We start from the raw sequence: 17,928 nt of genomic DNA on the forward strand, positions 1-17,928 counted from the left end.
CTCCCAAAGTGTTGAGATTACAGGTGTGAGCTACCATACGTGGCCTGTATATGCTTTTTATTTTATTTTTTAAATAAAAATTAAAAATACTTTATAAAAATAGAGACAAGATCTCAGTATATTGCCCAGGCTGGTCTTGAACTCCTGAGATCAAGTGATTCTCCTGCCTCAGCCTCCCAAAGTGCTGAGATTATAGGCATGAGCCACCACGCTTGGCCTGTATATGCTTTTGGAAAACAGTTTAATGATCACTCACCAAAATCCACAGGAGAATCTTAAATGTTTACAAGCAGCAATTATTCCACTATTCCTGCCAGCACTGCATCCTTCATGGCAGAGTATCACAAGTACTTCACACAAAAAATTAGAATAATTTATGGGCTGGGTGTGGCGGCTCACGCCTGTAATCCCCACGCTTTGGGAGGCCGAGAAGAAAGATGATTGCTTGAGCCCAGGAGTTAGGGACCAGCCTGGGCAATATAGTGAGACCCTGAGACCCCATCTCAGTAAAAAAATAAAAAATAAAAAATTAGTTGGGTTTGGTGGTGCATGCCTGTGGTTCCAGCTATTCAGGAGGCTGAGGCGGAAGGATCTCTTGAGCCCAGGAGTTGAAGGCTACAATAAGCTCTGATCATACCACTGCACTCCAGCCTAGGTAACAGAGCCAGACCCTACCTCTAAAAATAAATAAATAATAATAATAATAATAATAATAAACGTATGGCTTTCTATCTAGAGTGCCCTTTCATCTGGCCAAGCTGAGGATATGCTACTTCTCAACCCCCAAGTACCTGACAACATCACGGGATAAATAGAATAAGCCATTTCTAAGAAAGGAGGACGGACGGCAGGCGTTTCTTAATAGTAAGAGCAGAGAAAAGAGGTCAAAACTCTGTGGGAAGAACAATGCTAGCCCCATAACGGGAATGATTTTCTCATCCAACCTGCCTTTTCCAGTTATTTGGCAGGCAACGTGCTTCCCCGTGCCTTCCACCCACACCTTTATACCCTGCAGTTCACCATTTAAGTTCACTAAGTGGCTTCAGCTAGGACAGACTCCAAAAGCAATTTTCCCAAAGGTAGAGATGATTTGTCTGCTACATAAATACCGCTGGTCTTCCAGTCACCATTTCTGGCTTCCCAAGAATCATCAAAAGCAATCCAAGGGTGTCATAAAGCACTCAATGTTCTAAACTACTCTCACATACCATCAGTTTGTTCCTCATGTATATTTGAAGCTACTTTAAAGTTATTTAAGGCTTCTTTTTCTAAGGTTTTAAAAAATATGTGTTTAAAAAAGTTTTTAAAAAATATGTTTAATTTTAAAAGATATTCTTTTTTTGGAATATGTTTCTTCTAAGCGCCAAGGTGGGCTTTCACTGGTGCCTGGTGTCTATAACTCTGGTTTGTTTTTTAGAAGTTTCTGCCTTTTTTGCTTCTACGTCGTCTTAGCTTGCAGGCATTCATTCAGAGTTACTGAGTAAGCACCCACTTGTGCCAGGCATTATGCAAGGTAAGGCACTAAACAGATACAGTCCCTGCTCTTGGGGACTATATCAGTATCTTGGCCTACAGTGCCAGCCAGAGAGAGGCTCTGAGCCTATCCAAGATACTGACTCAAGGGGCAGCAGCAGAATCTCCACATTCCCTAAAATTGAAGAGCACTGGGCCAGAAACCAGAGGAAGAGGATGGTGGAAAATTGTGGCCTTGTTGGGCCAGAGAAGCTGCGCCCCAGCACAACACACTTTGGGGCCTGGGGCACTGGTTGAAAGGAAGCCTATGACCCTGAAATACCACTGTCCTATTTTGCCAGTTCCTGTGAACAGGCCTCCAGGGATTTCCACTGCTTTTAGAGGCCTATTTACATGCCAGCAACATGACATGACTTCAGCGCCTCTGACTTGGAAGGAACGAAAAGCACATTTAGGCTGGGAGTGGAAGCTCATGCCTATAATCCCAGCACTTTGGGAGGCCAAGGCAGGTGGATCGCTTAAGGCCAGGAGTTCAAGATGAGCCTGGGCAACATGGTGAAACACTGTCTCTAGAAAAAATACAAAAATTAGCCAGGTGCGATAGTGTAAGCCTGTAGTCCCAGCTACTGGGGAGGCTGAGGCAGGAGAATCACTTGAGCTTGGGAGGTCAAGGCTACAGTGAGCTGAGCTAGCACCACTGCACTCCAGCTTGGGCAACAGAATGAGACCCTATCTCAAAAAATACACATACACTTAGTTCCACTGAGAGCTGGGGAGGCCAGGGGTGAAAAGCTGGCATGCTCTCGCTCACCCATCCCCTCTGCTGCTCCCTTCTCTTTCCCCCCAATTTTTTTTTTTCAATTTCTTACAAATTAGAGACGGAGGCTGGGCATGGTGGCTTATGCCTGTAATCCCAGCACTTCGGGAGGCCAAGGCGGGCAGATCACCTGAAGTCGGTAGTTCAAGACCAGCCCGACCAACATGGAGAAACCCTGTTTCTACTAAAAATGCAAAATTAGCTGGGCGTGGTAGCACATGCCTGTAATCCCAGCTACTTGGGAGGCTGAGGCAGGAGAATCGCTTGAACCCAGGAGGTGGAGGTTGCCATGAGCGGAGATCGTGCCATTGCACTCCAGCCTGGGCAACAAGAGCGAAACTCCATCTCAAAAGAAAAAGGAAACAAACAAACAAACAAATTAGAGACAGGGTCTTACTATGTTGCGCAGGCTGGTCTCAAAATGCTGGGCTGAAGCAACCCTCTCACGTTAGCCTCCCAAAAGTTGGAATTACAAGCATGAGCCACCGCACTCGGCCTTCTTTCCCCTTTCTCTAGCTCAGGGCTCCCTGACCCCCAGGTACCTATTAGGAACCAGGCTGCAGCAGGAGGTGAGTGGCGGGCAAGTGAGCGAAGCTTCATATGTATTTATAGCTGCTCCCCATCGCTAGCATTACTGCCTGAGCTCCACCCACCTCCTTTCAGATCAGTGGCGGCATTAGATTCTCATAGGAGCGTGAATCCTATTGTGAACTGTGCATGCAAGGGATGTAGGCTGCACACTCCTTATGAGAATCTAATTGCTAATGATCTGTCACTGTCTCCCAGCAGCCCCAGATGGGACCAACTAGTTGCAGGAAAACAAGCTCAGGGCTCCGTCGGACTCTAGATTATGGTGAGTTGCATAATTATTTCATTATATATTACAACATAATAATAATAGAAATAAAGTGCACAATAAATGTGATGCAGGCTGGGCGTGGTGCCTCAAGCCTGTAACTGCAGCACTTTGGGAGGCCGAGGCGGGCAATTACCTGAGGTCAGGAGTTCAAGACCAGCCTGGCCAACATGGTGAAACCTCCGTCTCTAATAAAAATACAAAAATTAGCCAGGTGTGGTGGTGGGTGCCTGTAATCCCAGCTACTTGGAAGGCTGAGGCAGGAGAATCGCTTGAACCCAGGAGGCAGAGGCTGCAGTGAGCCGAGATCATGCCATTGCACTCCAGCCTGGGCAACAAGAGTGAAATTCTGTCTCAAAAAAATAAAAATAAATAAATAAATTAAATAAATAAATAAATAAATGTGATTCACTTGAATCCTGAATCATCCTGAAACCATACCCCACTGCTGGTCCGTGGAAAAATTGTCTTCCACAAAACTGGTTCCTGGTGCCAAAAAGGCTGGGGACTGCTGCTCTAGCTGACCTGTGCATCAGGTTGTCAGAGGGAGCACAGGCCTCAAGTCAGACAGATAGGAGTTTGACTCTCAGCTCTCCCATTTAGCGGCTAGAGGTGGGTGAGTTTCCAGATTTTTCCTAGCTCAGTTAAGGGAAGAATGCTTCCATTATGGAGATTTTGAGCAGGTCAGAGATAAGGTATATAAAGCATCTATTTCTAATCTATGATAGATGTGATGGTGACTCTGACACCTCTGAATTATTTCTGCGTCTGCTGGCTCCCCACACGCACACAAGGCATACAGAAAGGCGGAGATAAATTCCCCAGGGGCCTTCCTACCTAAAACACATCAGCTGATCACAAAGGAAGTTTGCCTCCCAGACTGGAGCATTATCCAGATGAGTTCTCAGGGCTCTGGTTGCCCAGAGTTGCACATTGCTAAGACCCTCAGCATACAACACGGGCCGATTCCCCGGTTCTCCAGGTGGGCATTAATGAGGGATAAGAAACAAGTTTCTTTTTTTCTTTTTGAGACAGAGTCTCGCTCTGTCGCCCAGACTGGAGTGTGCAGTGACACGATCTCAGCTCACTGCAACTTCTGCCTCCCAGGTTCCAGTGATTCTCAGCTTCCCGAGTAGCTGAGATTATAGGCACGCACCACTATGCCCTGCTAAGGTGTTTTGTTTTGTTTTTTTTTGCTTTGTTTTGTTTTCAGATGGAGTCTCACTCTTGTTGCCCAGGCTGGAGTCCAGTGGTGCGATCTCGGCTCATCACAACCTCTGCCTCCTGAGTTCAAGCAATTTTCCAGCTTCAGCCTCCCGAGTACCTGGGATTACAGGTGCCTGCCACCATGCCCACCTAATTTTTGATTTTTTTTTTTTTTTTTTTGAGACGAGGTCTCACTCTGTCATCAGGCTGAAGTGCAGTGGTGCAATCTCGGCTCACTGCAACCTCCGCCTCCTGGGTTCAAGCAATTCTCCTGCCTCAGCCTCCTGAGTAGCTGGGACTACAGGCGTGTACTACCACGCCTGGATAAAATTTTTTTTTTTTTTGTATTTTTAGTAGAGACGGAGTTTCACCATGTTAGCCAGGATGGTGTCGATCTGCTGACCTCATGATCCGCCCACCTTGGCCTCTCAAAGTGCTGGGATTACTGCCTGAGCCACTGCGCCTGGCCAATTTTTGAATTTTTAGGAGGGATGGGGTTTCACCATGTTGACCAGGCTGGTCTCAAACTCCTGGCCTCAAGTGATTCACCCACCTCGGCCTCCCAAAGTGTTGGGATAACAGGCGTGAGCCACCACACCCAGCTAAGAAACAAATTTCACAGGCCGTTCAGTAAATACATCATCAAGGAGACTCCTGTAACTCAGCCTCCCTTTCCAAACCGATGATCCATTCCTGAGAGCTTCCTTTTCCAACCAATCTAGTGTTCAGAACCCCGATCAGTGGGCCTGCTGGCATCAATCTAGTGTTCAGAATCCTGATCAGTGGGCCACCTGTTATCTGATGATAACAGGTGGAAAAATTCGGAAGCTTCACCATTTTTCCTAGGGCCTGCCTCCTTACCTTCAATCCTGCCTAGCCAGGTAGAAACTTCACATTGCCCATGTTGGCAGTAAAACAAGAACTTGGTTAATCTGCAATTGTGCCTGCCAAGAACATCAACTGTGTTCAATAGTGAACTTTCGGCTGGGTGTGGTGGCTCACACTGTAATCCCAAAACCTTGGGAGGTGAGGTGGGAGGACTGCTTGAGCCCACGAGTTAGAGACCGGCCTGAGAAACATAGTAAGGCCTCGTCTCCACAAATAAAAAATTTAAAAATTAGCCGGGTGTGGTGTTGCACGCCTGTGGTCCCAGCTACATGGGAGGCTGAGGTGGGAGGATCGTTTGAGCACAGGAGTTTGAGGCTGCCATGAGCTATATTGCACCACTGCACTCCAGCCTGGGTGACAGAGCAAGACCCTGTCTCAAAAAAAAATTGTTAACTTCCTTCCTCTGGTTCCCCACAACCCCCCACCACAGAATTGCCTACAGTTTCCTCCCTCTGTCGTCCTTCTTTGCTGCCTAAAATCTAATTCAAGACCAGAATGAGAACTACTCAGAAAATAGACGAGTCATAATTTCCAAGGCAAAACACTATCGATTCATCAACTCAATTATTTCAGCAACTATATACTGAGTACTTGCTATGTGCAAAACACTGTTCTAGGGGCTTCGACTATACTGATGACTTAAACAGATAAAGATCCCTGTCTCTGTTGCATTTCATCAGCTTTACACCAACCATGACTAAATATAATGCTGCCTGGACATGGCCCTGTCCCTGGCACATATTCACTATTCAATATCCATGTCTCCACCTTCAAAGTCTTTTTTTTCATTTCAGATGAAGGTTAGTTCAGGGAGGCATCAAGCTTGAGAAAGAGAGAGAGAAAAAAAAGCAGTCTGTGTAAAGCAGAATCTAAAGCAAGAAAATCAATGGATACATTTGCAAGAGATATTAACAAAGGCTGTTTTTGTTCAATTCTTAGCTAAGCAGAACATTAACCTGAACCTTCCAGTCTCAGGAAATCACCAGATTTTTAAAAAGTGTGACTGGGTGCCGTGGCTCACACCTGTAATCCTAGCACTTTTGACGGGTCAAGACTGGAGGATCCTTTGAGCCCAGGAGTTTGAGAGGAGCCTGGACAACACAGCGAGACCCCATCACCACAAATAATAGCCTGTTGTGTCAGCCAGTTGGGAAGCTGAGGCACGAGGATCACCTGAACCCAAGATATTGAGGCTGCAGTGAGCCACGATCGTGCCACTGCACTCCAGCCTGGGCAACAGAGTGAGACCCTGTCTCAAAAAACAAAAAAAATTAAAAAATAAAAATAATTGTTACTCTGGGGCATCCGGGGAGAAGAAGAAAGAGTTTTGTGAGACAACTCTTCTGGATGTCAGTCCCCACTATTACCTGATACCCACCATCTCCCATCCCCCAAAAAGAAAACGACCTAGGACCTCCACATCCTATTAGGCTGGTGCAAAAGTAACTGCAGTAATATTTAATGTTGCAACACCAGTGAACAGAAGGTAATGAATTCTCACTGACTGGAAGCCACTTACAAATGCCAAAGTGGTCCGGGCATGGTGGTTTAGGCCTGTAATCCCAGCACTTTGGGAGGCCAAGGTGGGCGGATCACTTGAAGTCAGGAGTTTGAGACCAACTTGGCCAACATGGCAAAACTCAGTCTCTACTAAAAATATAAAAATTAGCCAAGTGTGGTGGCGGGCACCTGTAATCCCAGCTACTCAGGAGGCTGAGGTAGGAGAATCACTTGAACTCGGGAGGTGGAGGTTGCAGTGAGCCAAGATCGTGCCACTGCACTCCAGCCAGGGTGACAGAGTGAGACTTCGTGTCAAGAAAAAAAAAAAAGCCAAAGGGTATCAGTATTTCTGTATCATTCCTTTAGTTTCCCTCTATAAAAAAAGTTCTTGGATTCTTGGACAGACACGGTGGCTCATTTCTATAATCCCAGCACTTTGGAAGGCCGAGGTGGGTGGATCGGTTGAGGTCAGGAGTTCGAGACCAGCCTGGCCAACGTGGTGAAACCTCATCTCTACAAAAAAAAAAAAAATTAGCTGGGTGTAGTGGCACACGCCTGTAGTCCCAGCTACTCAGGAGGCTGGGCAGGAGAATCGCTTGAACCCGGGAGGCAGAGGTTACAGTGAGCCAAGATGGCACCACTACACTCCAGCCTGAGTGACAGCCAGACTCTGTCTCAAAAAAAAAAAAAGCATTCTCTGTGGTTACTTTTCAAAGTATGTTTTACAAAGAAATAGACACCCTGAAGGATTCAGGGGCAGTCTATCTTTTCCTAGCCCTGCAGATTTAGTGGGTTTTGAGGCAGATGGCAAAGCAACAGTATATGAAGACTAGTACAAAAAAAGGAAGCAGTCAACAAGGTAAGTTAAAAGCCAAATTTCAACAATAGCATTTGCTTGCTTTAACTAGCCCCACCCTTTATGGCCACTCCTTTATTTGTCACTTATGAATATGGGTGGGCCCCATTCTATGAAATTCTAAACCCAGGAGACACATTAGGGTAACCTTCTATTTCGGAGGGCTATCTGTCAATATTGCAGGAACTGATGACAGAGTTCCTTTAAACTGACCTCCTTTTAGTAAATTGCATTTAATAATGCATGTTCAGGCCGGGCACGGCGGCTCATGCCTGTAATCCCAGCACTTTGAGAGGCTAAGGTGGGAGGACTGCTTGAGCTCAGGAGTTCGAGACCAGCCTGGGCAACAAAGCAAGACCTTGTCTCTACCAAAAATTTAAAAAATCAGCCAGGGCATGGTGGTGGCCATGAATCAGGCCTGTGGTCCTGACTACTGGGGAGGCTGAGGTGGGAGGATCACTTGAGCTTGGGAGTTCAAGGTTGCAGTGAACTATGATCATGCCCCTGCACTCCAGCCTGGGTGACACAATGAGACCCTGTCTCAAAAAAAAAAAAAAAAAAAAAAAAAAAAAACAACCATGTCCAGTGTTCAGCTTTATCAGGGTATAGACATCATAATATCAAAGTACACAGTATCACTTCCAAATGAGGTTATGATTTACATGTTGCTGGGTAATTGTTTTCAGCCTAGATGAACAATGATTCACTGAGCAGCCTGCTGTTCACCGATCTTTCAAAGCCCCTACCTCTCTCTCCCCTAGGCCTCTCCAACTGCTGCTGTGCAGCATAGTTCACTGTGACTTGGCGATCATGAACTTTTGTCACATGATCAACCCTTACTACCCAACTCTCATTGGTAAGTACTACTCGCCAAAACCACAGGAACCTGGTTATTCTTATCACAGAATCAGTACACTCAGCAGGAACCCAGGACCGCAAGTTCCCCAGGCCCTGGGGCAAAGGGAGCAGCAATTTAGAAACAACTTTTCCTTAAGCTGACTCTCCCATCACGTGTGTAGGCAGAGAAGCGAACCACAGAGGCAAAGCTCCCAGAAGGCTCTAATTCACCTTGACTTTGGGCGATCTTTGCATTTCTATCCAGTCTACACGAGATCATGAGATAAGCAATATATTTAACTTTTTGGAGACTTGAAATGCTGAATTCAAGCAAGGCTCAGTGGTATCTACCTGCAGAACCAGCTGGTCGGGAGGTTGAGGTGGGAGGATCGCTTGAGCCCAGGAGTTTGAGGCTACAGTGAGCTGAGATCACACCACTGCACTCCAGCCTGGGAAACAGAGGGAGACCCTGTCTCTTAAAAATGAAACAACATGACAGACGCGGTGGCTCATACTTGTAATCCCAGCACTTTGGGAGGCCAAGGCGGGTGGATCACTTTAGGTCAGGAGTTCGGGATCAGCCTGGCCAACATGGTGAAACCTCATCTCTACTAAAAATACAAAAAATTTGCCAGGCGTGGTGGCCTGCGCCTGTAGTCCCAGCTACTTACGAGGCTGAGGCACATGAATTCCTTGAACCCAGGAGACGGAGGTTGCAGTGAGCCGAGATCACCCCACTGCACTCCAGCCTGGGCGACAGAGCAACACACACACACACACACACACACACACACCCAGGTCTGCTGGGACCTAGTACAGGAGACTGGTCCAAAACAATGGCCTCCCATAAACTTGAACGGTTGAACAATTAAATGAAGGAACACTGATAAAACAATGAAAAACCAACCAATCTCACTACCTGTAAATGACCACTGCTAGACACACATTCTAATTTGAACCTTCCGTGTGAGTTCATTCACCACAACTTTAAAACTTCCCCAAGCGTTAGAAATTAATGGATTTTATTTAGGAAAGAACTCATGGGAGAACCAATCTTAAACTTCTGCCGTGCACAGTGGCTCACGCCTGTAATCCTAACACTTTCGGAGACCAAAGCAGGAGGATTGCTTGAGGCCAGGAGTTCAATACCAGCCTAGGCAACGTAGTGAGACCCTATCTCTATAAACTGAAAGAAAAAGAAAAAGACAGAAAGACAAACTTCTATTGGGCATCGCCAAGGGTGAGATCTCAGTCCTATGGCTTACCACAAAACTACTTTCACTGAGTCACTGGTTTGCTCAAACCCGCCCCTGCCCCCATAGTTCACTGTGTGTCCAGAAACTCCACATTTTTCAAACCACAACCTACCCATCAGCTTCTCATCTCTTATTTCTATTAAAGAGACACTCTGTGCTCCAAATTTGATTACACAACATATCCCATTTTGATGCCTAGGCCTGGGACCCATCTTTTGAGGTTCCGAATGTCAAAGAATACTATCCAACCCCCCACCTCTTTTTTTTTTTTTGAGACAGAGTCTCACTCTGTTGCCCACACTGGAGTGCAGAGGCATGATCTTGGCTCACTGCAACCTCTGCCTCCTGGGCTCAAGTGATTCTCATGCCTCAGCCTCCCAAGTAGCATGTGCCACCACACCCGGCTAATTTTTATATTTTTAGTAGAGACGGAGTTTCACCGTGTTGGCCAGGCTGGTCTCAAACTCCTGACCTCAGGTGATCTGCCCACCTCGGCCTCCCAAAGTGCTGGTGTGAGCCATCACGCCCAGCCTAGATGGTTACATTCTTGTGAGGTTCTTATGAGCCTCAGTAAATCTACATTTTACATAAGATAAAGTAAAAGTGAAAAGCAGGAGTAGAGGAAATAAGGCTATGATATGGGATTGTGAAATTACAGCTCTCTGTTTGGGAACAAAAGGAAAAGCAGTATTTGTGTGATTCAGTTCCCAAGCCGAACTTTCCTTCTGGCATACTTTGGGGTTCCAATATTTTTTTCTTTCACAACCACAAAATTCCTTAAGGGAAGGGACATGTCTCACAAATGTTTACATCTATCGTTTTCTCCCTACCCACCCCCAATCCCAGCACTTAAAATACAAAAAATGGGACAGGAGTGGTGGCTGATGCCTGTAATCCCAGCATTTTGGGAGGCCAAGGCAGGCCGACTGCTTAAGCACAGGCATAAGAGACCAGTTTGGGCAACATGGCAAAACCCTGTTTCTAAAAAACAATAAATAAATAAAAACAGGCCAGGCGTGGTGGCTCACGCCTGTAATCCCAGCACTTTGGGAGGCTGAGGTGAGCGGATCACAAGGTCAGGAGTTCAAGACCAGCCTGGCTCTACTAAAAATACAGAAATTAGCTGGGTGTAGTGGCACCTGTAATCTCAGCTATTTGGGAGGCCGAGGCAGGAGAGTTGCTTGAACCTAGGAGGCGGAGGTTGCAGTGAGCCGAGATTGCACCACTGCACTCCAGCTTGGGTGACAGCAAGACTCCATATCGAAAAAAAGAAAAGATAAATAAATTTTAAAAATAAAAAATTAGCTGGGTGTGGTGGCTCATGCTTGTAATCCAAGCACTTTGGGAGGCCAAGGTGGGTGGATTACCAGAGGTCAGGAGTTTGAGACCAGCCTGGCCAACATGGCAAAACCCCATCTCTATTAAAAGTACAAAAACTAGCCGGGCATGGTGGCATGCACCTGCATTCCCAGCTATTTGAGAGGCTGAGACGGGAGAACTGCTTGAACCTGGGAGGCAGAGGTTGCAGTCAGCCCAGGTTGCACCACTGTACTCCAGCCTGGGTGACAGAGTGAGACTCCCTCTCAAAAAAAAAACAAAAAGAATTCGTAACAGGAAGGTAAAGTGGGTGAACCTCTGAAGCACATTATAACATAAGTAGAGAAAGAGGAAGACAGAGAAAATGTGGAGAGCAGAACAGAAGTGAGAAGTGATCAAGTACTCTCATGAGGTGTGGGAGGGGGGCACTTAGTGGCACCCCACAATCTGCCTTCTGGAGAGACAGATTTCTAACCTTCTGTCTGGACTATGGTGTCAAAGTGCAAGTTGATAATTAACAGGGATTTTTCCTTTCTCTTCACCTCCATGTTCATTTTTTAAAAAGAGCACTGAACAATGAAGTCAGCCTTTTCATAACTGTCCATTTTTAGTTTCATTCATTGCACAAGTGCTTATTGAGCAAGGGATTTTAAGGTGATAAGAGACACACAAACACAGAAGCCCATCCCTGTTCTTAAAGAGCTCCCAATTTGACATAATTTAAATATTCATCTCCAGAGGAATTTAGAGAACCTATCCCAAACCCCAGGTTCCTCTTGGATACAGCATTTTAATCGTCAACACCCAAATCTTGTGATAGAAAAGGGCGGGCACACCAATAACTTGGAAACAACATTTATTTTTAGGATGAGTGCAGTGGCTCAGGCTTGTAATCCCAGCACTTTGGGAGGCTGAGGCGGGAAGATTGGTTGAGTCCAAGAGTTTGAAATCAGCAAGGGCAACATAGCGAGACCCCCATCTCTACAAAAAATAATAATAATTAACTAGGCGTGGTGATTCGCCTCCTGTAGTTCCAGCTACTCAGGAGGCCAAGGTGAGAGGATCCCTTGAGCCCGGGAGTTCGAGGCTGCAGTGAGCTATCATGGCCACTGCACTCTAGCCTAGATGACAGGGCAAGACCCTGTCTCAAAAAACAAACACAAACAAAAACCCTTATTTTCAAAAATTATGAATTTTGTAAATCTCAGGATTTACATCCCTCTGTTTTTAGTTTTGCAATCCACATAAAACCAAGACAAAACAAAAGCTCTGAGAACTCACCTACTCAAGGTCGCCTTGGCTGCAATTCAGATCACCTGAAAACCCCAAAGCCCAGGCTGCACTTCAGACCAATTAAGTCGGGAAACATCCCAAAGCCCAAGTGCACCTGAGACCAATTAAGTCGGGAATCCAGGCACCCTCAGGTGATTCGAATGTGTAGCCAAGGTTGACAACAACCGCTATAAATCATTCTGCCCTTGAAACGGGAGAACCAGGATCTACATTCTTCAAGAACCAGGATCTACGGCACTGTCACCCTTGTCCCTACACACAGGCCACCAGCAATGTTCCCAGATGCAGTTTTGTGTTTCACGCGGTCAAGAATAGAATCCAATCCTCTCCCACTTGGACAAGTGAGGATGGAGGAAGGTTAATCTAACCCGCCCCGGCCCTGGTCAATATCGCATCCGTGCGGAAGCAGACGCTGGCTCGGCTTTGCGGGCCGCAGAGAAGCCGCTGGACGCCTCCCTCTTCTCCACTTGCTGGGTTCCTGGCTTCGGAATGGGGAGTTGCGGGGGTGGAAAAGAGGAAAGCGCAGCGCCGGGGGACAGGATCGCCATAGGAACGAGCACAGGCTGTCCCCCGAAAGACCGAGACAAAGAGGCGCTCCCCGCCCGAACAAACCGGCGGTACTCACGCAAGTGCCACCCAGCTTGTGGCTCTCCACCACGGCGGCCCTGGCGCCCAGTTCGGCCGCCCTGCGCGCGCTGGCCAGCCCGCCCGAGCCGCCCCCGATCACCAGGTAGTCATAGGAGGCCACGGCGCCAGCGGCGGGCGGCGGGCCCTGCGGCTGCGGCTCCTGCCTGCAGGCCATGGCACGGGAGACGGCGCGCGTGAGGGCCGCAGGCTCGGGCAGAAACAGCGGGAAGCCTCGGAAGGCGCGCGTCGCCCGCCGCCAGCTCGGTCCCGCGCCGGCGCTCAGGGCTTGGGGCAGCAGGGCCATGCACGCGGAAGTGGCGCGCCAAGTGGGGCGGGCGGCCCGGGGGCGGTCCCCGGGCAAGCGCAGCCTCAGGGTGACTAAGCATGCGCCCGCCGCTAGGCAAGACCCAGGAGGATGCCCAGAGGCGGGGCCGCCTCCCTGTTCCCCGCCCCGGTGGCGGAGCCTGAGGGGTTTCTCCGCCTCCGTTCTCACCCCGGCCCCTGGATCCTGAGCGGCGCCTGCCGCGTGTAGCCTTCTGAAGTCCGGTGGAGCGAGGCGAGGAACGGTGAACGTCCTCTCGTTTCAGCTGGCTTTTCCCGAGCTGGCCCCCTGGGGAGTTGCCAGTGGCACCGGCTTCTCCAGGAAGAGAAATTTGCCTCTATTCGGAGGGTTGTTTGTCCAGGTTTGTTCCAGAGACCACTTTTGTTTGTTCTTGCTTTTTCTTTGAGACTGGGTCTCACTCTCCCCCAGGCAGGGGTGCAGTGATGCGATCTCTGCTCACTGCAGCCTCTACCTACTGTGCTCAAGCAGCCATCCTCCCTCCTCAGCCTTCCCGGTAGCTGGGAACTACAGGTGCCCGCCACAGCGCCCAGCTAATTTATTTATTTATTTACTATTATTATTTTGTAGAAATAGGGTCTCACTATGTTACCAGGACTGGTAGGGAACTCTTGGCCTCAAGCGATTCTCTCACCTCGGCCTCCCAAAATGCTAGGATTATGGTATGAGGTCACCACTTCTCCTGTTGTCCTTCTCAGTTTCTCCCCAACCTCCCCATTTCCCTAGTTTATAAGACAGGAGAAAAGGGAGAAAGCAAAAAGTTGGAAAGAAACAGAAGTAAGATAAATAGCTAGACGACCTTGGCACCACCACCTGGCCCTGGTGGCTAAAATAATAATAATATTATTAACCCCTGACCAAAACTATTGGTGTTATCTGTAAATTCCAGACATTGTATGAGAAAGTACTGTAAAACTTTTTGTTCTGTTAGCTGATGTATATAGCCCCCAGTCACGTTTCCCACGCTTACTTGATCTATTATGACTTTTTCACGTAGACCCCTTAAGAGTTGTAAGCCCTTAAAAGGGCTAGGAATTTCTTTTTCGGAGAGCTCGGCTCTTAAGACGCGAGTCTGCTGACGCTTCCAGCTGAATAAAAAACCTCTTCCTTCTTTAATCTGGTGTCTGAGGAGTTTTGTCTGCGACTCATCCTGCTACATTTCTTGGTTCCCTGACCGGGAAGCGAGGTAATTGACGGACAGTAGAGGCATCCCCTTAGGCGGCTTAGGCCTGCCCTGTGGAGCATCCCTGTGGAGGACTCCGGCCAGCTCTAGCAACGCGGATCCCGCGAGCGCTCCCGGGTAGGCAATTGCCCCGGTGGAACGCCTCGTCAGAGCAGTGCGTGGCAGCCCCTGTGGAGGATCAACGCAGTGGCTGAACACCGGGAAGGAACAGGCACTTGGAGTCCGGACATTTGAAACTTGGTAAGACTGGTCTTCGGAACTTGCCCACTCCATTTGAGTGGAAGCGTGGCCTGATCACCCACGGCGTGCCTGTACTGGCACTTTGGTTTTTGTTTTTGACTTGACTTGAATTGCTTGACACTTTGGTTTTGGTTTGACCTGGCTTGGATTTCTGGATACTCTGATTTTGGTTTTGATTCTGGTTTGGTGAAAACTGAAAAAGTGTGTGTGTGCCCTTTTTACCCATTCTTTGTTTTGTGGTGTGCGTTTGGTGTCAGCTTGTTGTTTTGTCTTGAGGAAACACGGGTCAGACACAAAATAAGCCTACTCCTCTAGGAACTATGTTGAAAAATTTTAAGAAGGGATTTAATGGTGACTATGGGGTTACTATGACACCAGGGAAACTTAGAACTTTGTGTGAAATAGATTGGCCAACATTAGAAGTGGGTTGGCCATCAGAAGGAAGCCTGGACAGGTCCCTTGTTTCTAAGGTATGGCACAAGGTAACTGGTAAGTCAGGACACTCAGACCAGTTTCCAAACATAGACACTTGGTGACAGCTGGTGCTAGACCCCCACAGTGGGTAAGAGGGCAGGCAGCAGCAGTGCTAGTAGCAAAGGGACAGATAGCCAAGGAAGGATCCCGCTCCACCCACCGAGGGAAATCAACTCCTGAAGTTCTGTTCGACCCAACATCAGAAGATCCATTGCAGGAGATGGCAAAAGTGATCCCAGTGGTGCCCTCCCCTTACCAGGGAGAAAGGCTCCCCACTTTTGAGTCCACAGTGCTTGTGCCCCCGCAAGACAAACATATCCCTAGGCCACCCAGAGTAGACAAGAGAGGAGGTGAAGCCTCAGGAGAAACCCCTCCCTTGGCAGCTCGTTTAAGACCCAAAACGGCGATACAAATGCCCCTGAGAGAGCAGTGGTATACTGGAATAGATGAGGATGGGCACATGGCGGAGAGGCGTGTTTTTGTGTGCCAGCCCTTCACCTCTGCCGACCTTCTCAACTGGAAAAACAATACCCCGTCCTGTACTGAAAAGCCACAAGCTCTAATTGATTTGCTCCAAACTATTATCCAGACCCATAACCCCACTTCGGCTGATTGCCACCAGTTGCTCATGTTCCTCTTAACGCAGATGAAAGGCAGAGAGTGCTCCAAGCAGCAACTAAGTGGCTAGAGGAACATGCGCCAGCTGATTACCAAAACCCCCAAGAGTATGTAAGGACCCAGTTACCAGGAACCGACCCCCAGTGGGACCCAAATGAAAGAGAGGATATGCAAAGGCTAAACCGATACAGGGAAGCTCTCTTAGAAGGATTAGAGGGGAGCCCAGAAGGCCACAAACGTTAATAAGGTCTCTGAGGTCATTCAGGGAAAAGAAGAAAGTCCAGCACAATTCTACGAGAGACTGTGTGAGGCCTATCACATGTATACCCCCTTTGATCCTGATAGCCCTGAAAATCAACGCATGATTAACATGGCTTTAGTTAGTCAAAGCGCAGAAGACATTAGAAGAAAACTGCAGAAACAGGCTGGGTTTGCAGGGATGAACACATCACAATTATTAGAAATAGCTAACCAGGTGTTTGTAAACAGGGATGCAATAAGCCATAAGGAAAACCACAGAGAGAATGAACGTCAGGCCCGGCGAAACACCGAGCTGTTAGCTGCAGCAATTAGAGGGATCTCCCACAAAAAGGCAAGGGAAGGGGGGCCCCGGGAAGGAAACTCAGCCTGGCTGTCAGAGCTTGTAGCGTAATCAGTGTGCTTATTGTAAAGAAATAGGACATTGGAAGAACAAATGCCCTCAGCTAAAAGGAAAACAAGGTGACTCGGAGCAGGAGGCTCCAGACAAGGATGAAGGGGCCCTGCTCAACCTGGCAGAAGGGTTATTGGACTGAGGGGGACCGGGCTCAAGGACCCCCAAAGAGCCTATGGTCAGGATGACAGTTGGGGGTAAAGACACTGATTTTCTTATAGATACCGGTGCTAAACATTCGGTAGTAACCGCCCCAGTCGCCCCCTTATCCAAAAAGACTATTGACATCATCGGAGCCATGGGAGTTTCAGCAAAACAAGCTTTCTGCTTGCCCCGGACTTGTACTATAGGAGGACATAAAGTGATTCATCAGTTTTTATACATGCCTGATTGTCCCTTGCCCTTGTTGGGAAGGGACTTGCTTAGCAAACTGAGAGCCACTATCTCTTTTACAGAGCACGGCTCTTTGCTGCTAAAGTTACCCGGAACGGGAGTCATTATGACCCTTACGGTCCCCCGAGAGGAGGAATGGAGACTTTTCTTAACTGAGCCAGGCCAAGAGATAAGACCAGCTCTGGCTAAGCGGTGGCCAAGAGTGTGGGCAGAAGACAACCCTCCAGGGTTGGCAGTCAACCAAGCCCCCGTACTTGTAGAAGTTAAGCCTGGGGCCCAGCCGGTTAGGCAAAAACAGTACCTGGTCCCCAGAGAAGCTCTTGAAGGTATCCAGGTCCATCTCAAGCACCTAAGAACCTTTGGAATTATAGTTCCTTGTCAGTCTCCATGGAACACTCCCCTCCTGCCTGTTCCCAAGCCTGGGACCAAGGACTACAGGCTGGTACAGGATTTGCGCTTGGTTAATCAGGCTACAGTGACTTTACATCCAACAGTACCTAACCCGTACATATTGCTGGGGTTGCTGCCAGCTGAGGACAGCTGGTTCACCTGCATGGACCTGAAAGATGCTTTCTTTAGCATCAGATTAGCCCCTGAGAGGCAGAAGCTGTTTGCCTTTCAGTGGGAAGATCCGGAGTCAGGTGTCACTACTCAGTACACTTGGACCTGGCTTCCCCAAGGGTTCAAGAACTCCCCCACCATCTTCAGGGAGGCATTGGCTCGAGACCTCCAGAAGTTTCCCACCAGAGACCTAGGCTGCGTGTTGCTCCAGTACGTTGATGACCTTTTGCTGGGACACCCCACGGCAGTCGGGTGCGCCAAGAGAACAGATGCTCTACTCCGGCACCTGGAGGACTGTGGGTATAAGGTGTCCAAGAAAAAAGCTCAGATCTGCCGACAGCAGGTACGTTACTTGGGATTTACTATCCGACAGGGGGAGTGCAGCCTCGGATCAGAAAGAAAGCAGGTCATTTGTAATCTACCAGAGCCTAAGACCAGAAGGCAGGTGAGAGAATTCTTAGGGGCTGTGGGGTTTTGCAGACTGTGGATCCCAAACTTTGCAGTATTAGCTAAGCCTTTGTATGAGGTCACAAAGGGGGAG

At 48.2% G+C, this 17,928-nt stretch overlaps 2 protein-coding genes across 2 annotated transcripts in view; one reads left to right on the forward strand and one right to left on the reverse strand.

The window, feature by feature from the left end:
- The window catches only part of GSR (glutathione-disulfide reductase), a 52,726-nt gene extending 39,426 nt beyond the window's left edge, over nucleotides 1-13,300 (reverse strand). The window contains exon 1 of the mRNA XM_031014026.3: nucleotides 12,925-13,300. Within this exon, the coding sequence (XP_030869886.3) occupies nucleotides 12,925-13,230 (306 nt within the window). The 5' untranslated portion in view covers nucleotides 13,231-13,300. The remainder of the gene's footprint in view (nucleotides 1-12,924) is intronic.
- Nucleotides 13,301-14,388: 1,088 nt separating this feature from the next.
- The window catches only part of UBXN8 (UBX domain protein 8), a 38,932-nt gene continuing 35,392 nt past the window's right edge, over nucleotides 14,389-17,928 (forward strand). Inside the window, exons 1-2 of the mRNA XM_019031876.4 lie at nucleotides 14,389-14,689; nucleotides 16,889-17,730. Of these exons, the coding sequence (XP_018887421.2) occupies nucleotides 16,933-17,730 (798 nt within the window). The 5' untranslated portion in view covers nucleotides 14,389-14,689; nucleotides 16,889-16,932. The remainder of the gene's footprint in view (nucleotides 14,690-16,888; nucleotides 17,731-17,928) is intronic.

This window comes from Gorilla gorilla, chromosome 7 (genome assembly GCF_029281585.2).
Source record: "Gorilla gorilla gorilla isolate KB3781 chromosome 7, NHGRI_mGorGor1-v2.1_pri, whole genome shotgun sequence".
Lineage (NCBI taxonomy): Eukaryota > Metazoa > Chordata > Mammalia > Primates > Hominidae > Gorilla > Gorilla gorilla.